General features: G+C 50.8%; 1 protein-coding gene across 7 annotated transcripts in view; it reads left to right on the top strand.

Moving 5' to 3' along the window:
* The window catches only part of AKT2 (AKT serine/threonine kinase 2), a 44,290-nt gene that overhangs the window by 16,319 nt on the left and 11,732 nt on the right, over window positions 1–16,239 (top strand). For 4 of the 7 annotated variants that reach the window (XM_079117019.1, XM_079117021.1, XM_079117022.1 and 1 more), the window contains 3 exons: window positions 2,794–2,919; window positions 9,533–9,661; window positions 11,249–11,360. In XM_079117019.1, the coding sequence (XP_078973145.1) occupies window positions 2,874–2,919; window positions 9,533–9,661; window positions 11,249–11,360 (287 nt within the window). In that variant the 5' untranslated portion in view covers window positions 2,794–2,873. Of the gene's footprint in view, window positions 1–1,754; window positions 1,979–2,042; window positions 2,172–2,793; window positions 2,920–9,532; window positions 9,662–11,248; window positions 11,361–16,239 lie in introns of those variants that run through there. The other 3 variants (XM_079117020.1, XM_079117023.1, XM_079117024.1) reach the window with 2 other exon arrangements.

The following is a 16,239-nucleotide window of genomic DNA, read 5'->3' as shown; positions in this document are numbered from 1 at the left end:
GGACCCTCTGGTGGAGTGTTGTGAGCACTCAGGAGAGGCTCCCCGGGAGTGCTGGCATGCTGGCCAAGGCCACCCTGCTGGGGATGGCTCACGGACTCTGGAACCCTGACCACTCTCGGTCACACCTGACTGCCTGCACTTAGCTTTTGAATAATGGCAGCCATGTATTTGGTTGTTACTGGGTCCAGGCAGCAGATTGAACCCTCTGCCCACAGTGGGTGCCCTGGTGCTGCTGCCTAGCCTGGCACTGCTGGGTCATGGAGGCTCTGAGAGGTAATAGTGCTGGGCCACTGAGGGGAGAGCTGACGTTGGACCTGGGTCCCCTATTGTCCTTCCTCAGCTCTGTGGGAAGTACCTGAACTGAACTCATGCAGGGAAAAGTGGTGTTCACCTCAGCTCCCAGCCACATCCTGGAAGGCCTGCTGCTTTCCCTGGCTTCACCTCCACCAGCTCCTTCTGCCTCGGCCTTTGCTTTCCCTCTCCCCTGCACCTCAGTACTCCCCATTCCCGTGGTTACTCTCCGTGTCTGCTCACACAGCACCCCACTCCCTGCCAGTCTTTCTTCTTACCTTATTTTCCTTCTCAGTGCCTCTTTGCCAAAGCTGACATTGTTCTGAATTTGGGTGGTTCTGCCTTCTCCCCAGAATTGAGCTTCATAAGACAGAGCAAGGGCTGTCTTAGTGATGCTCTTTCTAGCACCCAGAACAGTGTCTGCAGCTTTAGGGACACACTCAGAAAGATTGGTGGACTACTCGCGTGGAGTGCAGATGTTTCTGTAGCGGTGTCTGATTTAGGCTGCTGCCTTGGGAGACTGGTTCTGTCATCGTGTTCAGCTGGTATTGGTGCTGTGCTGGTCACTGAATCAGCTTTGATGGGTGGGGAGAATTGCCCAAGGTGGGTGCACAGAGCACCCAGCACAGCTGAGCTTGGGAGAGTGTCCTGGAGGAGTCACTGTTTGACTGAGGCCTCAAGGGGGAGGAAGAAGGCACAGGGGATAGAGTCTAGGTGACAGATGCTTGATTGGGGTAGGGGTGGGGGGAGGCACATTCATTCTTAGCCTTTGCTTTCTAGATGTGTGTCTCAGCTCCCACAGGGCGTCAGTCAGTGTGGCGAGGACTTTGTTCTGTGTTCTGAGCACACTGGGTAGCCGTGGAAAGGCTTTGAGTAGAAGGAGAGGGACAAGGTCCATTTAAGATGGAGCTGTAGGGATGTGAGGCCAGGGGAGGCCAGGGCTGGCGGAGGGGGCTGTGGGGATGAGCTTGAGCAGGGTGGGAGGCAGCTGGGGTGAAGGGAGGCAGAGCGGGTCCTGAGAGGCCCTGGGTATCAGGCTGAGGAGTTTGGCTTTTTTGCCAAGGACAGTGAAGGACCATGGAAGGGTGCTGAGCAGGGGAAGAACAGGGTCAGATCTGAGAGTCCATTAGCTGCTGAATAGGGGACAGGATGGGGCAGTCCAGGGAGGAGGTGGAGCAGGGTCCTACTAGCCTGGCCATCAGCTGGGAGGGGAGCAGGGAGACCAGGGGCCAGGCAGTCCCACTGCAGGCTGATGAGCGGAAGGTCTGTCTGGCCTGTGTGCAGGGTATGAGGTGCCATGCTTACTTGCAAGCGAGGCCCTTATTGCTGTTCCCAGCCCAGAATCGTTGCCTCTGCGACAAAGGAGTCCAGAATGTGATTTTCGCTGTCCTGTTTATGTCTGTCGCCGTCCATCTTGCCTTTCCTCCCGCTTCCTCCCACTTACCTCCCTTCCTTCTGCCCAGGGCCTGGGCAGCCTGCCACCATCACATGCCAGGCAGTAGCGTATCCGGCCCACCAGCTCCCCTGGGGCACGAGAGAAAGCTGATGCCCATGGTGTCCCTAGAGCCAGCTGACACTTCTCTGGGGGCCACCGTAGCTCCTGACCTGCTGTCCGCAAATAACCCCAGGCCGGGAAAGGCGAAAGGCGCCTTGGGCTTCGTGGCTCCAGTCCAGGCCCTGGCTCCAGGTAGGCCAGCTGGCAGCGCCTTGCACCCTTCTCCCCTCCGCTCTGGGAACCTGAGACGAAGCAGCAGCCTCGGCGTCCATCAGTCTGTTGGCTGCTGGTCCCTGAGAACAGAAGCAGAGGTCTTGGGGAAGGGACCAAGACCTTAGTCAAGCCCCTGGGACTGACTTCTAGGCCCCAGACAAGCGCATACATAGTAGGTTGCTTGTTCAGGACCCCAGTGTTGCCGGCTTGTCTTTCCCTAGTCGTCTTGGTGGGAGCCGGGAGGGAACTGAGACTGAGAGAGCTACTTGGGGTGGCCCAGCGTTGGTGGGTGGGCATTTAGTTTGCTGAAGGTGATAGGTTGCTGGTTCTCTGGTTTGGAAAGGAGAGTGGGAATGAGAGTGAGAGAGGGTGTGTGTATGTGTGTGTTGTGGGGCAGGCAGACGCTGGTGGCTGTGAGCACGCCCTCCGCTTGGTGCCCAAGGCTGTGTGGTTCGTCCTGGTTTCCTCAGCACCGGGGCATGGGAGCAATGTGGAGGGCAGGCTGGAGCTACCTCGGTGCCTGCCCAGCCAGCACGGAAGGTGGAGGGAGGGGCCTGAGTGCAGAGGCCTGGCTGCACATAGGCCAGGGACCTCTGCTACCCCCAGATTGAGGTCCCCAGAGACCTGGTATGTCTCTGGTAAGACTGGGCTCCCCAGGGCAGGGCCCCCCATCTTCACTGACTACACCTAGCGCAGAGCAGGCCAAGTGGCCAGAGGGCCTGAGAGTCTGGGTGTCCTGAGGGAGGGCCTGGGTGGAATCCCTCCCCCCTGATGCGCTCCTTCTTGTCTTCCAGAGTAAACTACCCACAGCGCCTCCTGCATGTCCTGCTGCCCTGGGCTGTCCCAAGCTAGGTGACAGTGTCACGCTGCCACTATGAATGAGGTGTCTGTCATCAAAGAAGGCTGGCTGCACAAACGTGGTAAGGGGTGCCTGTTACCCACCAGATCATGTTTCTCCCCTCCCACCCTGACTCTTCTGGCATCTGGTGCCCTGAGAGGTGGAAGTGTAGGTAGTGACTGACCCAAGGAGTTAGTGTTTGCAGCCTCCATGTGAGTAGCTGGATGCCCACCTCATGGAATCCTTCAGGGCCCATGGGGAGGGAGTTGAGGTGGATCAGGCCCTGTCCTGGGATATGGCAGTGAGCTCAGCAGGCACCTCCTCTGCTTGTGGGGGGCAGGCAGCACTCAGGCAGATGCGTGCGTCCTGTGGTGGTGCATACTGTGAGGTAAAACTAGACGTGAGAAGGATGGGGTGAGGCGGGCAGGAGCTGGGAGAGCCGTCTTCATTTCAGCGGTCAGGGAGGAGACCTTCACTGAGAAGAGGATGTCTAAATAAGACCCGAAGGAGCCAGACTCAGGTGGTGCGCACCTGTGACTCCAGCTTTTCGGGTGACTGAGTCAGGAAGGTCCAAGCTTGCGGCCAGCCTGGGCAATTTAGCAAGACCTGTCTCAAAATCAAAAAGAAAAAGGGCAAGGGATGTAGCTCAGTGTCAGAGTGCCCCTGGGCTCAAGTCACAGTACCCAGAGAAAAAAGACCTGGAGGAGGCAGGGGAGGAGGGCACCACAGCTCACTGGGTCAGGGGCACATGGACACAGGGGATAGCCAGCAAGTCCTGAGGTAGGCGAGCAGGTGGCTGATGGGATTGGCCCTGTGGATCCAGGAGGAGGGGCCCAATCTACCCTGTCCCAGCCCACAGACACCAGACAGTGATGTGAGACAGGAGCTGCTGCCAGGCGAGGACTCCGCATCAGGATGAGTAGAGGGGGCACATGTCCCACTACCTTTTCTAGGCAGGGGCAGCATTTGGGGCACCTTGACCCTGCCCCCATAGAGAGCCCTGAATTTGGATCTGTCAGTGGAACTTTGCAAAACTTGACAGATGGTATTGGTAGGCAGTTGCCTGAGCCTTTATTTTACATCTGTATAGTGGGTTAACAGCCCAGGCCTCTGATGTGGTCACGAGGACAGGGATTTCCACATGACTTGTGTCCCCATCAGCTCAAAATGTGCTTGTCATACAGTAGGCACTCCATAAGTGATAGTTAGATGAACAACTGGAATTGTGTGTGGTATGAATGTGCTGGAGTGTGTGAGGTCCTGGGCCTGTCCCTCCACTCAGGCTGCCTGAGGCCTGTGGCTCCCTGGGCTCAAGTGCCAGGAGTCCTGGAGGTAATTGGTGAACTCTTGAGGGCTGGGGAGTTTACCTCTGGCCCGGGGACTCAGCTGATGGCATTAAGAGAGTCTCAGCCTCTATTATGGCTTCACCGTCCCCATTCATGTTGCCAGAGACCAGATGAGTTGCCCACAGTCCTGTCCCTGTCTGCTGGGAAGGCCCATCTTGGACACACCTGCCTTGGATGAGCACAGCGCACGTGTGCACACCCATGCTCATGTACTTCCAGGCCTTCCTGTGCCTGTCACCGAGACACTGGCTGGCAGAGGCGGGCCCTGCCACTGTCTTGGCACCTCTGCTCCAACCCCTGCTGGCTAAAATAATTGCTGCACTATTTTTTGGAGTGCCCACCCTGCCAGGCCCTGGAGTCTGCCCCAGGCAGGCCCAGTGTTGGATTTTCATAGATGCCTTGCAGGGTGGCAGCCATCTTCCAGACCAGCAGCAAGAGTGATTGCCCAGGGTTTCAGCACAGAGTGCGAGGTTGGACTCCAGGCCTCCTGGCTGCTGAACGAATGTCCTCAAGGTCTGGTCTGTGTGCTGCCGCTTGCTCAGCAAGGTCTGAGTATGTTACTAATCATTGTGACTGATTGGAGCCCCTTGTGCCATGTGTGGGCCCTGTCTGTGGCACAGCCTCGGCATACCATCACCACCATTAGTAGAGTGCCCACCCTCTGCGAGGCTCCGCACGAGGCCCTTCTGCCATTGCAGAGACTGGTGGCTAAGTGGTCAGGAGTGCAGGCTCTGGACACCGGTGCTAGCTCTCACAGTAGCAGCTGTGAACCTTGACAAGGCTGCCTGTGCCTCAGTTTCCCCATGTATAAATGGGGGATAAGATCACGAGATTCCTTTTTCTTTAATTTTAGACTTCTTGTTATCAATGTATAAAACATCACAGACAAGTTCTGGATCATTAGCTCATCCCTGTGCCAGCGTGTAGATAAAGAAATAGAGCCAGGTGCAGTGTCACACACTTGTAATCCCAGTGACTTTGAGACACTGAGGCAGGAGGATTGCAAATTTGAGACCAGACTCAGTAACTTAGTGAGGCCCTAAGCAACTTAGTGAGATCCTGTCTCAAAAAATAAAAAGGACTGGCAATGTGGCTCAGTGGTAAAGCCCTCTGGGTTCAATCCCCAATACAAAAAAGAGAAAAGAAATAGAACAAGACAGTCTGCAGAAGCCCTTGTGCCCCTCCAAAGCTTGCAATCTTCTAGACTTCTAGTCTTCTAGTTTTTGCTTTCTTTTTCTAAAAAAAGTGAAGGTGAAAATTACATAACATGAAATAAACCATCTTGAATCTTACAATTCAGTGGCCTTTAGTACATTCATGATGTTGTGTAACTATTACCTCTATCTAGTTCCAAAATGTTTTCGTCACCCCAAAAGAAAACTTTGTCCCCATTAAGCAGGCAGTCTCTGTACCCTCTTCCTCTCAGTGTCTGGCAGCCATCGGTTTGCTTTCTGTTTTTGTGGATTTACCTACTCTGGACCCTTCTATAAATGGAATCATGCAATACACGATATTTTGTGACTGGCTTCTTTCACTTAGCATAATGTTTTTGAGGTTCATTACTTTTTATGGCCAAATAATCAGTTTTATGGACATATCATATTTTGTTTATCCGTTCATCTCTAGATATATATTGGGGTGGTTTGTACCTTTTTGCTATTGTGAATAGTACTGCTGTGAACAAGATGTACAGTGTTTGAAAACCTGTATTCAGTTCTTCCATGCGCATACCTAGAATTGCTGTTTTGTAAGGTCTGTATTTGTAGTTTGCATTTATAATCTAATGCCTAATATACATGATCCGTAGGTGTGTGTAATTATATAATCTGGGCCATAGTTCCTATACTTACAATTTATAGTATATTCTGTGTTTAACTTTTTGAGGAAGCATCAGACTTTACTACAGTGTCCACACCATTTACAGTCCCGAATTGCTCAGAGTTTTAGTGTTTTCTTTGGGGAGGGACCTTTTTTTTTTTTTTTTGTACTAGGGATTGAATCCAGGGGTGCTTAACCACTGAGCCACACCCCAGCCTTTTTATTTTTTATTTTGAGACAGAGTTTTGCTAAGTTGCTGAGGCTGGCCTTGAGCTTGCCATCCTCCTGCCTCAGCCTCCTGAGCCACTAGAATTACAAGTGTGTGCCATGATGCAAAGCTTTGTGTTTTTATTATTATTATTATTATTGCAGTCTTCTTGATGTGTGTGAAGGGGTGCCTCATCATAGTTTTGATTGTGTTTCCCTAACAACTGATGCTATTGAGAATTTTTTCATGGCTTCTTGGCCATTTGTATATCTTCGTAAGGAATGTCTATCCAAGTCCTTTACCCCTTTTTAATCGAGCTGTTTGTCTTTTTGTTGCTGAGTTTTAAGAGTTCTGTATATTTTCTGGATACTAGACTTTTGGTATATATATATATATGATTTATAAGCATTTTTGCCTGTTCTGTAGGTTATTTTCGTCTTTGCCTATTCTGTATCCATCCATCCATCCCTCTCTCTGTTTCTCACTCCCCACTTCCTTCTCTCCCCTTCTTTCTTTGCCCTCCCTACCTTTCTTTCCTCCAATCCTCCTCCCTCCCTCCTTCCTTTCCTTTATTTTACCAGGGCCTCACATATGCACTGAGCTATATTCCCAGCCCTATCTATCTATCTATCTATCTATCTATCTATCTATCTATCTATCTATCTATCTATCTATTTATTATTTTTGAACTGAGGATTGAACCCAGGGGTGCCTAACCATTGGGCCACATCCCCAGCCCTTTTTTATATTTTATTTAGAGACAGGGTTTCGCTGAGTTGCTTATTGCCTCGCTAAGTTGCTGAGGCTGGCTTTGAACTCACAGTCCTCCTGTCTCAGCCTCTGAGCCACTGAGATTACAGGAGTGCTCCAGTGCTCCCAACCCCAGCCCTTTTTATTTTTGTTGTGAAACAGTCTTGCTAAGTTGACAGGCTGGCCTCAAAGTTGGTGTCCTTCTGTGTCCTGAGTAACTGGGATTACAGGCCTGTGCCGTCACACCTGGCTATTTTATAGATTCTTTGTGGTTTTTCTCTACATAGGATCACATTATCAGCAAAGTAAAAGTAGTTTTCCTCCTTCCTTTTCAGTTTGGTGCTTTTCATTCCATTTTTGCAGTGGTGAAAACAGCAGTGGTAAAATCGGGCATCCCTGTCCTGATCCTGACCTTAGGGGAAGCTTTCAGTCTTTCCTTATTGAGTGTGACGTCAGCCGTCAGCCGTCAGCCGTGGGCTTTTCTTAGATGCCTTTTCTCACATTACGGAAGTTCCTTCTGTTCATAGCTTGCTGAATATTTTTATCCTGAAAGGGAGTTGGATTGTCAGATGCTTTTCCCATGTTGTTGGGATGATCACGTCAACCTGTTAATGTAGCACACTGCGTCGACTGACGTGTACACTGACCCATCTGCTCGTTCCTGGGAAGAATTTCACTTGGTCATGGTATATAAATGTATATGTATTTTTATTTTGAAACAGGTCTCACTTTATTGTTCAGACTGACCTTGAACTCCTGGGCTCAAGTGATCTGTCCTTAGCCTCCCACGTAGCTGGCCTATAGGTCTATACCGCCACATGAGGCCATCCTTTTTATATTCCTTTTATATTTATATTCATCCTTTTTATATTCATTATATATTGAATTTAGGATTTCGCTAGTGTTTGAACTTTATGTAAATGGAATGATTTAGTGTCTACATTTGAGAGAATTTTATAAGTTAAAATTCATGAGATACTTAGCCTGGCACAAAGAGCACTGTGGTAGCATCATTATCCCCATCTTCTTCCTCAGTTAATGGAGGGCCCCAGAGCAGGAGACATAGCTCAGAGAAGGGCAGTGACTGACTGGCAGGTCCCACCCAGCAGATCCAACTCAGCTCCTCATGTTCTGCCTCTTCACGGGCCCTGGGAGTTGAGTGCCTGGCACACACTTTTTGCACGAGGACTGATAATAAAGAGTATCGATCAAGTGTGTGCAGTGTGCTGGGCTCTAAGCCGGGTGTTTCATGTTGCTCTCTCATTGTTGAGATGTAGCTGACATGCCTTACAATTTAGCCATTTGAAGGACACAGTTCAGTGGCTCTTAGTGTATTCAGAATTGTGCAACCAACAACTACAGTCAATTGTAGGAGATTTTTTACATGCTAGAAAGATCCTGTCCAGTCTTCGCCTAGACTCTGCATCCCAAATGGACTCATATAGATACTCCTCAGCATGGAAGGATTACGCCTGATAAACATGTCATAGGTTGAACATACACTTCATACACCTAACTTACAGAGCATTGTAACTTAGCAGTTCGGGTATGGTAGTGTTAGTTGAGCACCTTCGTGATCATGTGGCTGACTGTGAGCCCAGTGTGGTCAGAGTGTCCTACTGCATGTAGGTAGCTTGGGTAAAGTTCAGAATTTACCATTTGAAGTGTGCTTTTGACTGAAGGCATGTTGCTTTCACACTATGATAAAGTTGAACCATTGTAAAAACACTGTAATTTACGGTCCTTTGTGATCAACTTCTTTCACTTAGCCTAAGTGTGATTCTTCTACTCTGTAGCGTGTATCAGTACTTCATTTCTTTTTATGACCTAACAGTTTTCCATTTGGATCCACCAGGTTTTGTTTATCCATTCATTAGTTGATAAATATTTGGGCTGTGTCTACTTTGGGGCTGCTATGAATGCTGCTGGTGTGGATGTTCTAGTGTAACTTTTTATGTGGATGTTTGTTTCACCATCTCACTTAATCCTTGGCCGCCCTCAGAGGAGGGGATCCTTGTAGAGTGTGTGTGGGAAGTGCATGCAGGTTCTGCCTCAGCCTCCTCCTGCTCCCAGCCTCCAGAAAAGTGGAAGGGGTTGCAGGTCCTTGAAGGGTGTGAAAGCAGCTGTAGCCCACCCTGCACAAGAGTATTTTGATGTTTGAGTCACCTATATGGCTGTATTGGTGAATACCAGCCTGTGGCATTTGGCCTTAACAGGGTCACAGGGCATATGTGTTTGGAGGCCTGGGCCTCCCCTAGGATGGGGCCACCTGGCAAGGATAACTTGCTGTTGGCCACATGCTGAGGCAGCTGGTGCTCTGGGGCACTGTTACAGGCGCTTTCCTGCCAGGCATGACCCTGTGGATCATTTAGGCCCAGCCCAGTGCCCCAGCCTGCGTCAGCAGGGGCCACCTTGAGGGCTCCCCTGGGAGAGGCACTCTCGTCCACCCTCCTCTCACTGTGGTGCCCCTTGTGAGTCACCATCACACTGGGCTGCCTGCCTGCCTGCCCGCCTGACTGCCTGGGACACTGTTCAACCTTGTTCTAACCTCTCTCCTCTCCTGCCTCTTACAGGTGAATACATCAAGACGTGGAGGCCCCGGTACTTCCTTCTGAAGAGTGATGGCTCCTTCATTGGGTATAAGGAGAGGCCTGAGGCCCCTGATCAGACTTTACCACCCTTAAACAACTTCTCTGTAGCAGGTGTGTCTCAGCCAAGCAGGCTAGAACTCAGAGAATGGCTGGCAGGTCTTCGGGGCACATGGGTCTTGATCATTCTTGAGCCAGGGGACTGACCTGGGCTTGTTTGCCCTCAGGTCCATTTCCCATCCTTCTCTTGCTGTCCCTCCTTGTCCGCTGGGTGCTGTGGGGTCTTCCGTGTGGGAGGTGGAGAGTGAGAAGAGGTGTAACCAGGGTATTTCTGTACACTTTCCTGGGCCCCAGTGCCAGCTCTGGCTGGCCCTGTGGTTTTCGCTGGAGTCCTGTCCTGCTCTGCTGACAGCCTCCTCCCTCCCTCCCTCCCTCTTTCCTAGAGGGGGTTATGACTTCCCACTGAGCTGATTACCAGGCAGACCTCAAGTCCTCGGTTCCCTCTGTGGCCTCTGAAGTGGTGTTTCCAGCTGGCCAGCTTCGCAAACCCAGGATCCTTGCCTTGTTCTTACAGAACCTGGGACTGCCCCAGCCCCCGCCTCCTTCCTTCCCTGCTGACGTGATTTGTACTATGATTGTTGTTCCTGCTAAGAATGCTTCCCAGGCAGCCCAGTCTCCACGGGCACCATCCCCTCCTCAGGTCTGCCCTGCAGCGTCCTCCCAGTCCGACTCCTCCCTGGAGCCTCTCCTGCAGCCTGGCCCTCATGCTGTTCTGCAGAAAGCCTTTTCCTTGACTGCTTTCTCCACATGCTGGTGGCTTCAGCCTCAGCTTCTCGCTTGAACCCCCAGTCTGTCCCCCAGCAGCTTCCTGGACATTTCTCCCTGGGTTTCCTCTAGGTCCCTCATACTCACCATGCCTCAAACTGACCTTCCCACCTCCCTTCCCCTTCCCTCCCTCAAACTTATCTTCCTCCCTATCTCCTTGGGCAGCCCTGGTGTGCCTGCTGTCAGGCCAGAAGCCTGGTGTTGGTCCCAGGTGCCTGTCCTCCTTTGCAGCCCGCTCCCTTCCTCCCCTGCCTGCTGCGCTCTGCTGCAGCCCATCCTCCCATCTGGGTTCCTCCCCCACCTCCTCCCTGGCTTCTGGCTTTCAGTCTCATCCTCCATGGCAGCCAGGGGGATCTCTCTCAGCCTGTCCATGTCCATTCCATGGCTCCCTGCTGCCCTGAAGACAAAGTCCATATTCCTCCAAAATATGGCCTCCAAAGCCCTGTCCAGCTGGCCTTGGCCTACCTTTCCTAAGTGGTCTCTCATTTCTCCCTTCTTAACACTTGGAGCAGAGTTGGCCACCCTGAGTGTGTTGGGCACTTCTTCACCTCTGGACTTCTGTACATGATGTCCCCTCTAACTCAGTTTTCTTTGCCTTCAGGCCTCAGTTCAGGGATGCCCCTTCCTCAGGGAATACCACCTGATGCCCCAGGCTGGGTTGGATGCCTCCTCTGGCTGTTCCTGTTCCAGCCCTGAGTACTGAGTTGTTACCATCTGGTGGTCTTCCCTGAGGGCAAGGCCAGGGCTCTCTTGGTCTCTAATGGGTCCCCAGCACCATCTGGCATGGGGCTTGCACACAGAGGTGGCTCAGGGAATATGGGCTGCAGGCCAGTAGGGCTGTCCCCTCACTGCCCAGCCCTCCTCCCCTCCCTACAGAATGTCAGCTGATGAAGACCGAGAGACCAAGGCCCAACACCTTTGTCATTCGCTGCCTACAGTGGACCACTGTCATTGAGAGGACCTTCCATGTAGACTCTCCAGATGAGAGGTGAGCCTGGGCTTCCCCGTGGCTAACCTGGTGCAAACCTGCTGCAAAAGGAATGGGCACAATGGACGGATTCCCCTGAGCTCAAGTGATGTTCCCAGTTTTCCACCCTCCTGGTGCGAAGTCTCCCTAACTGGAGCTGAGAAGAATGGGAATTCTTGGTGTGAAAACCTCAGTTTGCTCTCACACTTGAGGGCACATCAGAGTCACAGGAAGAGCTTGTTAATGACACAAACTCTATGCCTGTCCCCTATAGAGGGTCAGCAAACCGTTCCTAATGAGCATCTCTCTTGATTCCAAAGTACTGATCCAGAGAGTCACTTTAAAAAGTTCAATTTAATAATCAGAAGAAATAATGTAGATTCATCTGGTTCAAAAGTAAGCTGGGAATGGGGAACGGTAGCACACGCCTATAATCCCAGTAATCTTCAGGAGGCTGAGGCAGGAGAATGGCCAGTTCAAGGCCAACCTCAGCAATTTAATGAGGCCCTAAGCAATGAGGCCCTGTCTCAAAATAAAAAATAAAAAAAGCTGGGGATATGCTCAGTGGTTAAGCCAACCCAAGTACTCTGGGTTCAATCCAGTACTAAAAAGAAGGAGGAGAAACACAGTCAAGCTGGGTCTTAGCTCAGAGGTAGAATGCTTGCCTACTGCCCGAGACACTGGGTTCCTCTCCAGCACCACAAACAACCCCCACCCCCCGCACTGAATGGGGAGGTATCTGGTAAAAGTGTCACTGTCACCACGCCCCTTCCCTCTTTTCTCCATCCCCCAGATAACCACTGTCTTCTCTGTGATCAAAGAGTAGATGGAGGCCTGGGCGCCTGTGCCCTGGAAGGCAGCATTGCACCCACGTGGTTCCGAACTTGCCTCTTGCACTTAACTGAGTCTCTTGTGGACGCTTTCTACCTTGCTGCAGAGACAGCTGCCACCACCATGACATATGTGTGCATCCCTGTTTATCTAGCAGTTCTTTGTTGGTGGTAACTGGGGTTGTTCCCAGCTTGTGGCTCATTATAAGCAGTGTCACAGTGAACTGCTATGTGCCCTCTCACTTCACATGTGTGCGGGTGTCAGCCTGTGTGATGAATTCTTAGATGTGGGATCACTGGATCACAAGAATATGTACTTGTCTTTTTTTTTTTTTTTTTTTTTTTTTTTTTTTTGTGGTGCTTGGAATTGAACCTGGGTCATTCTACCACCGAGTCACATCCCCAGCCCTTTTTAGCAGCTCGCAAGTTTCGGAGGCTGGCCTCGAACCTGTGATCCTCTTTCCTTAGCCTTTTGAGTCACTGCTCAGCCTACATATGTCGTTTTCAGAGTTAGTTCTATCAGGTGATATCTGAGGGTGTCCTCATGGCCTTGTGTTTTCAAACATTTGGGTTTTTACCAGTCTTGAATAGTGGGTTTCTCTCTCTCTGGATGAGTTTGAGCCTCAAGGACCATGTGAATTTCCTTTATTAACTATCTGTTTATATCTCTTTTTCTGTTGAGTAGTTGGAGTTTTTCTTAAAATATCTGAAGGCTCATTCCTTTATGACGAGTGGCAAATGTTCTTTCTTCCACTTTGTCCTTTTGGACCTCACTTTGAGACACGCTTCGAGCTTGCCTGTGGGGTAGGGCTTCTGCTGACCCTCTGGAGAAGCCTAAAGCGGAGCTAGGCAAGAGAGCTTCATGTCATGATGGAAATGTTTTTTGAATTATGGCAACTGAGGAATGAAAATTTGATCTTAGTTGCTTTCATTCAATTCCAATAACCACACATGTAACTAGTGGTACCCTTCTGGACAGTGCAGTTCTAGAGCCTGCACAAAATAGTACCACAAGATGTTACCACAGTCTCTACAGTAATTATTGTTGCATGTCTCCCTAGGGTTAAAAATACACATACCCACCAAGGGGAACAGAATTACCATCTCAGACCAGCTTAGTTGTTACTCAGTTGGAAACTGGGAACCAAAATACAGACTGTCAATGAGAGCCTGGTGTGGGCTGTGTTGAAGGGTAGATAGGAGATAGGAATTGGAAAAGTCCAGGAAAAGGACTGAGCAGCGAATGCCTGGAAGTGAAACAGCTTGTGTGTCCCAGGGACCACAGAGAGTTCTGTGTCACCGGGGAATCCAGTGGCGGAAGTTTTGGAAGAGAGGAAGTGGAGGCGCTTGAAGCTGGAGAGCCCAGGGAGGACCTTGGCCTCTAGATGGAGATCCCTGCAGAGCTTGGCAGGCATTTAATAAATCGGGGTTTGTCACAGGGTTGTTAAGAGATTCAGGGGATGATAAACAGGAAGCCCTTGATTCAGCAGTACCTGGCACACAGCTTGCAAGCCTGGAGAAGGAGCAGCGGGGAGCCAGCGTGGTTTAGTAGGCAAGAGAAATGATCTAGTTTCCATTGTCAACATGACACACCCCTCAGTGTGGTGAGACTCCTTTTATGAAGACCGCGGGAGCTGGTTGGAGCCTTTTTCCTTTTCTTAGTAACTTCTGCTGCCTCTGGAGAGAGACCTGCTGGGTTGGATCTAGAGAGACCAAACCAAGGATTCCTGGCTGTAGCCTTGGGGGCGTTGTGAGCCAGAAACCCAGCAAGGGGGAGGCCACTCCATGCTGCCATGGCTGGCCATGCTTTCCTTGCTGCCCTGCCCCACATAGGCCTGAGGTTGCTGGCTGCCCTGGGCCTGGAGAGAGATGGGGTGGCAGGGGAGACAGGAAGCACGCTGGTGGTCGGACACTGCCTGGACGCTGCAGCACCCTCCTTACTGGGCACCTGGTCGCCTCTCCTGCCTTCCCCAGGAAGCTGGGGACCCTCCTTGCACCCCACCCTACCGGCAGCTTATTCAGATGCAGAAAAGTTGAAAGAACAGTATCACCGTGTGAACCTGCAGGTATCCGCACCTGGGAGCAGCAGCTCAGCCGCGCTGGCCTTGTTCAGCTGCTCACGCTGACTCTTCAGTTATTTTGTGCCGGGTCTCCAACTTCTGCTTAGACTTCTCAACACTGCTCCTTACTGCTTCTGACAGCCTCTGCTGCGAACAGGTTTTCTCCTACAAGAGCAGGTATCATCACACCGGAGGTGGTTACACTGGTTGAGCATCCTAATCTGGAAATCCGAAATCTGAAATACTCCATATTTGGAAACTTAGTACCCACAGGATGCTCCCAAAGTTTCAGATTTTGGAACATTTCTGGTTTTCCTGTTAGAGAGGCTCAACCACATAGTAAAGGCTATGCAAAAATCCCCCAATCCAAAAAATTCCAAGGTTAGAAATACTACCACTCCCAAGCAGTTGAATGAGGGATACTCACTGTGACATGTATTTACTGCTACCCTCTCCGTATCCATGCTGTACTCGAATTTCCCCAGTTATCCTCAGAAATGTTTCTTAAACAAGGATTCATTCAAGGTTCCTGCCATCTCTTTGTTTAAAGCCAGCCTCACCAACTTAGCGAGTCCCTAAGCAACTTAGCGAGATGCTGTCTCAAAATAAAAAATTAAAAGGGATGAGGATGTGGCTCATTGGATGAGTGCTCCTGGGTTCAATCTACAGTACCAAAAAAAGTTATGTGAATGTGGCCTCTCAGAGTATCTTATTGTACTACTGTGCTTGCCCTTTTCTCATGGTAATGATGGGGAATGACCCAGTGCCTACAGGTGAGATGAAGCGACTGACCTAGGCATTGTGGTGATGTATTAGGGTGCTCCGTAAGGGATCACAAGAACTTTGATGCTGCTGCACTCAATCTGATAACCAAGAAGGCTACTGAGTGACATGCAGGTGGGTAGCATATACAGCATGGATAAATTGGACAGAGATGATTCATGTCCCGGGTGGGATGGAACAGGATGAAATGAGAGTTCATCACAATACTCAGAAGATAGTACAATTTAAAACTATTAATTTCTGAAAATTTGAACCATAGTTATTGCAGATAAGTGAAACCATGGAAAGCAGAACTGTGGCTAATAGGAGCCTAGTGTACTTTTACACAGTTGTCTTCCCCGCTAGACTAGGACCTCCAGTGGGCTGTTCCCTGCTGTATCCTTAGCACCCAAAACAAGACCTGGCTTGTTGGAGGCACTTGGTGAACATTGGCTGGCTGGCTGGCGAGGTGACTCCTCGCCAGGGTCCATTCAGTCGCCTCCTCTGTGCTCCATGTCTAGCATCTCAGGTCTCCCTCACTAGTGCCAGCTTTACAGATCAGCCCCCTGAGGAAAGTTAGATGATCTTCCTGGTGTTACCTATGGGAAGGGGCCTGGGTTGAACCCAGGCCGTCAGCACTAGAGTCTGCTCTCAGCCACCGTGTGACCCCTGGTTCATGTGGGAGGCAGACAGACCATGGAGAGGTTGTGCCGTGAGGGCCACATGGCTAGTATGTGGCAGGGTGCATATTCAGGGCCTGGCTCCCAGCTGCTAGCATGTACTGTGTGCAGGATGCCCTGCTTAGTGCTGCTTGGGCAGTTGTAGTTCCCCATATGTCCCTGGCCCTGGAACCCAAATGAGGATGAGAAGGTTCTGGAAGGTGCCCCTGATGAGAGAAGTGCTCCTGGGTGAAGAAGGAATGCCTGGGTTGGTGTTCCCAGTGTAAGTGGCAAACATCAGCCTCCATGTGCCTCAGTTTCCCCATCTGTAGGATGATGTGAATCACAGTATCTGCTGTCTGGGTCATTGGGAGGGTTAAAGGAGTTACCTCACACAGCATCGTGGCTGCCTCTGTTCATGGAGGGTGTGGGCAGAGGTGGTGTCCAGTGAGGGAAGGCCTTCCCTGGAATGCTGTCCACATCACAGCTTCCAAGGAGAGGCAGGCATCCTTTTGCTTGGCTTCTAGGTCCCATGGTATAGTGCCTTGGTCCATGAACCGGCCCAAGAGGGTACCTTTGCTTGATTCTC

Source organism: Sciurus vulgaris, assembly GCF_902686455.1.
Source record: "Sciurus vulgaris genome assembly, chromosome: 17".
NCBI classification, from domain to species: Eukaryota; Metazoa; Chordata; class Mammalia; order Rodentia; family Sciuridae; genus Sciurus; species Sciurus vulgaris.
The sequence above is the reverse complement of the archived record's forward strand: the minus strand, read 5'-3'. Positions and strand labels throughout refer to the sequence as shown.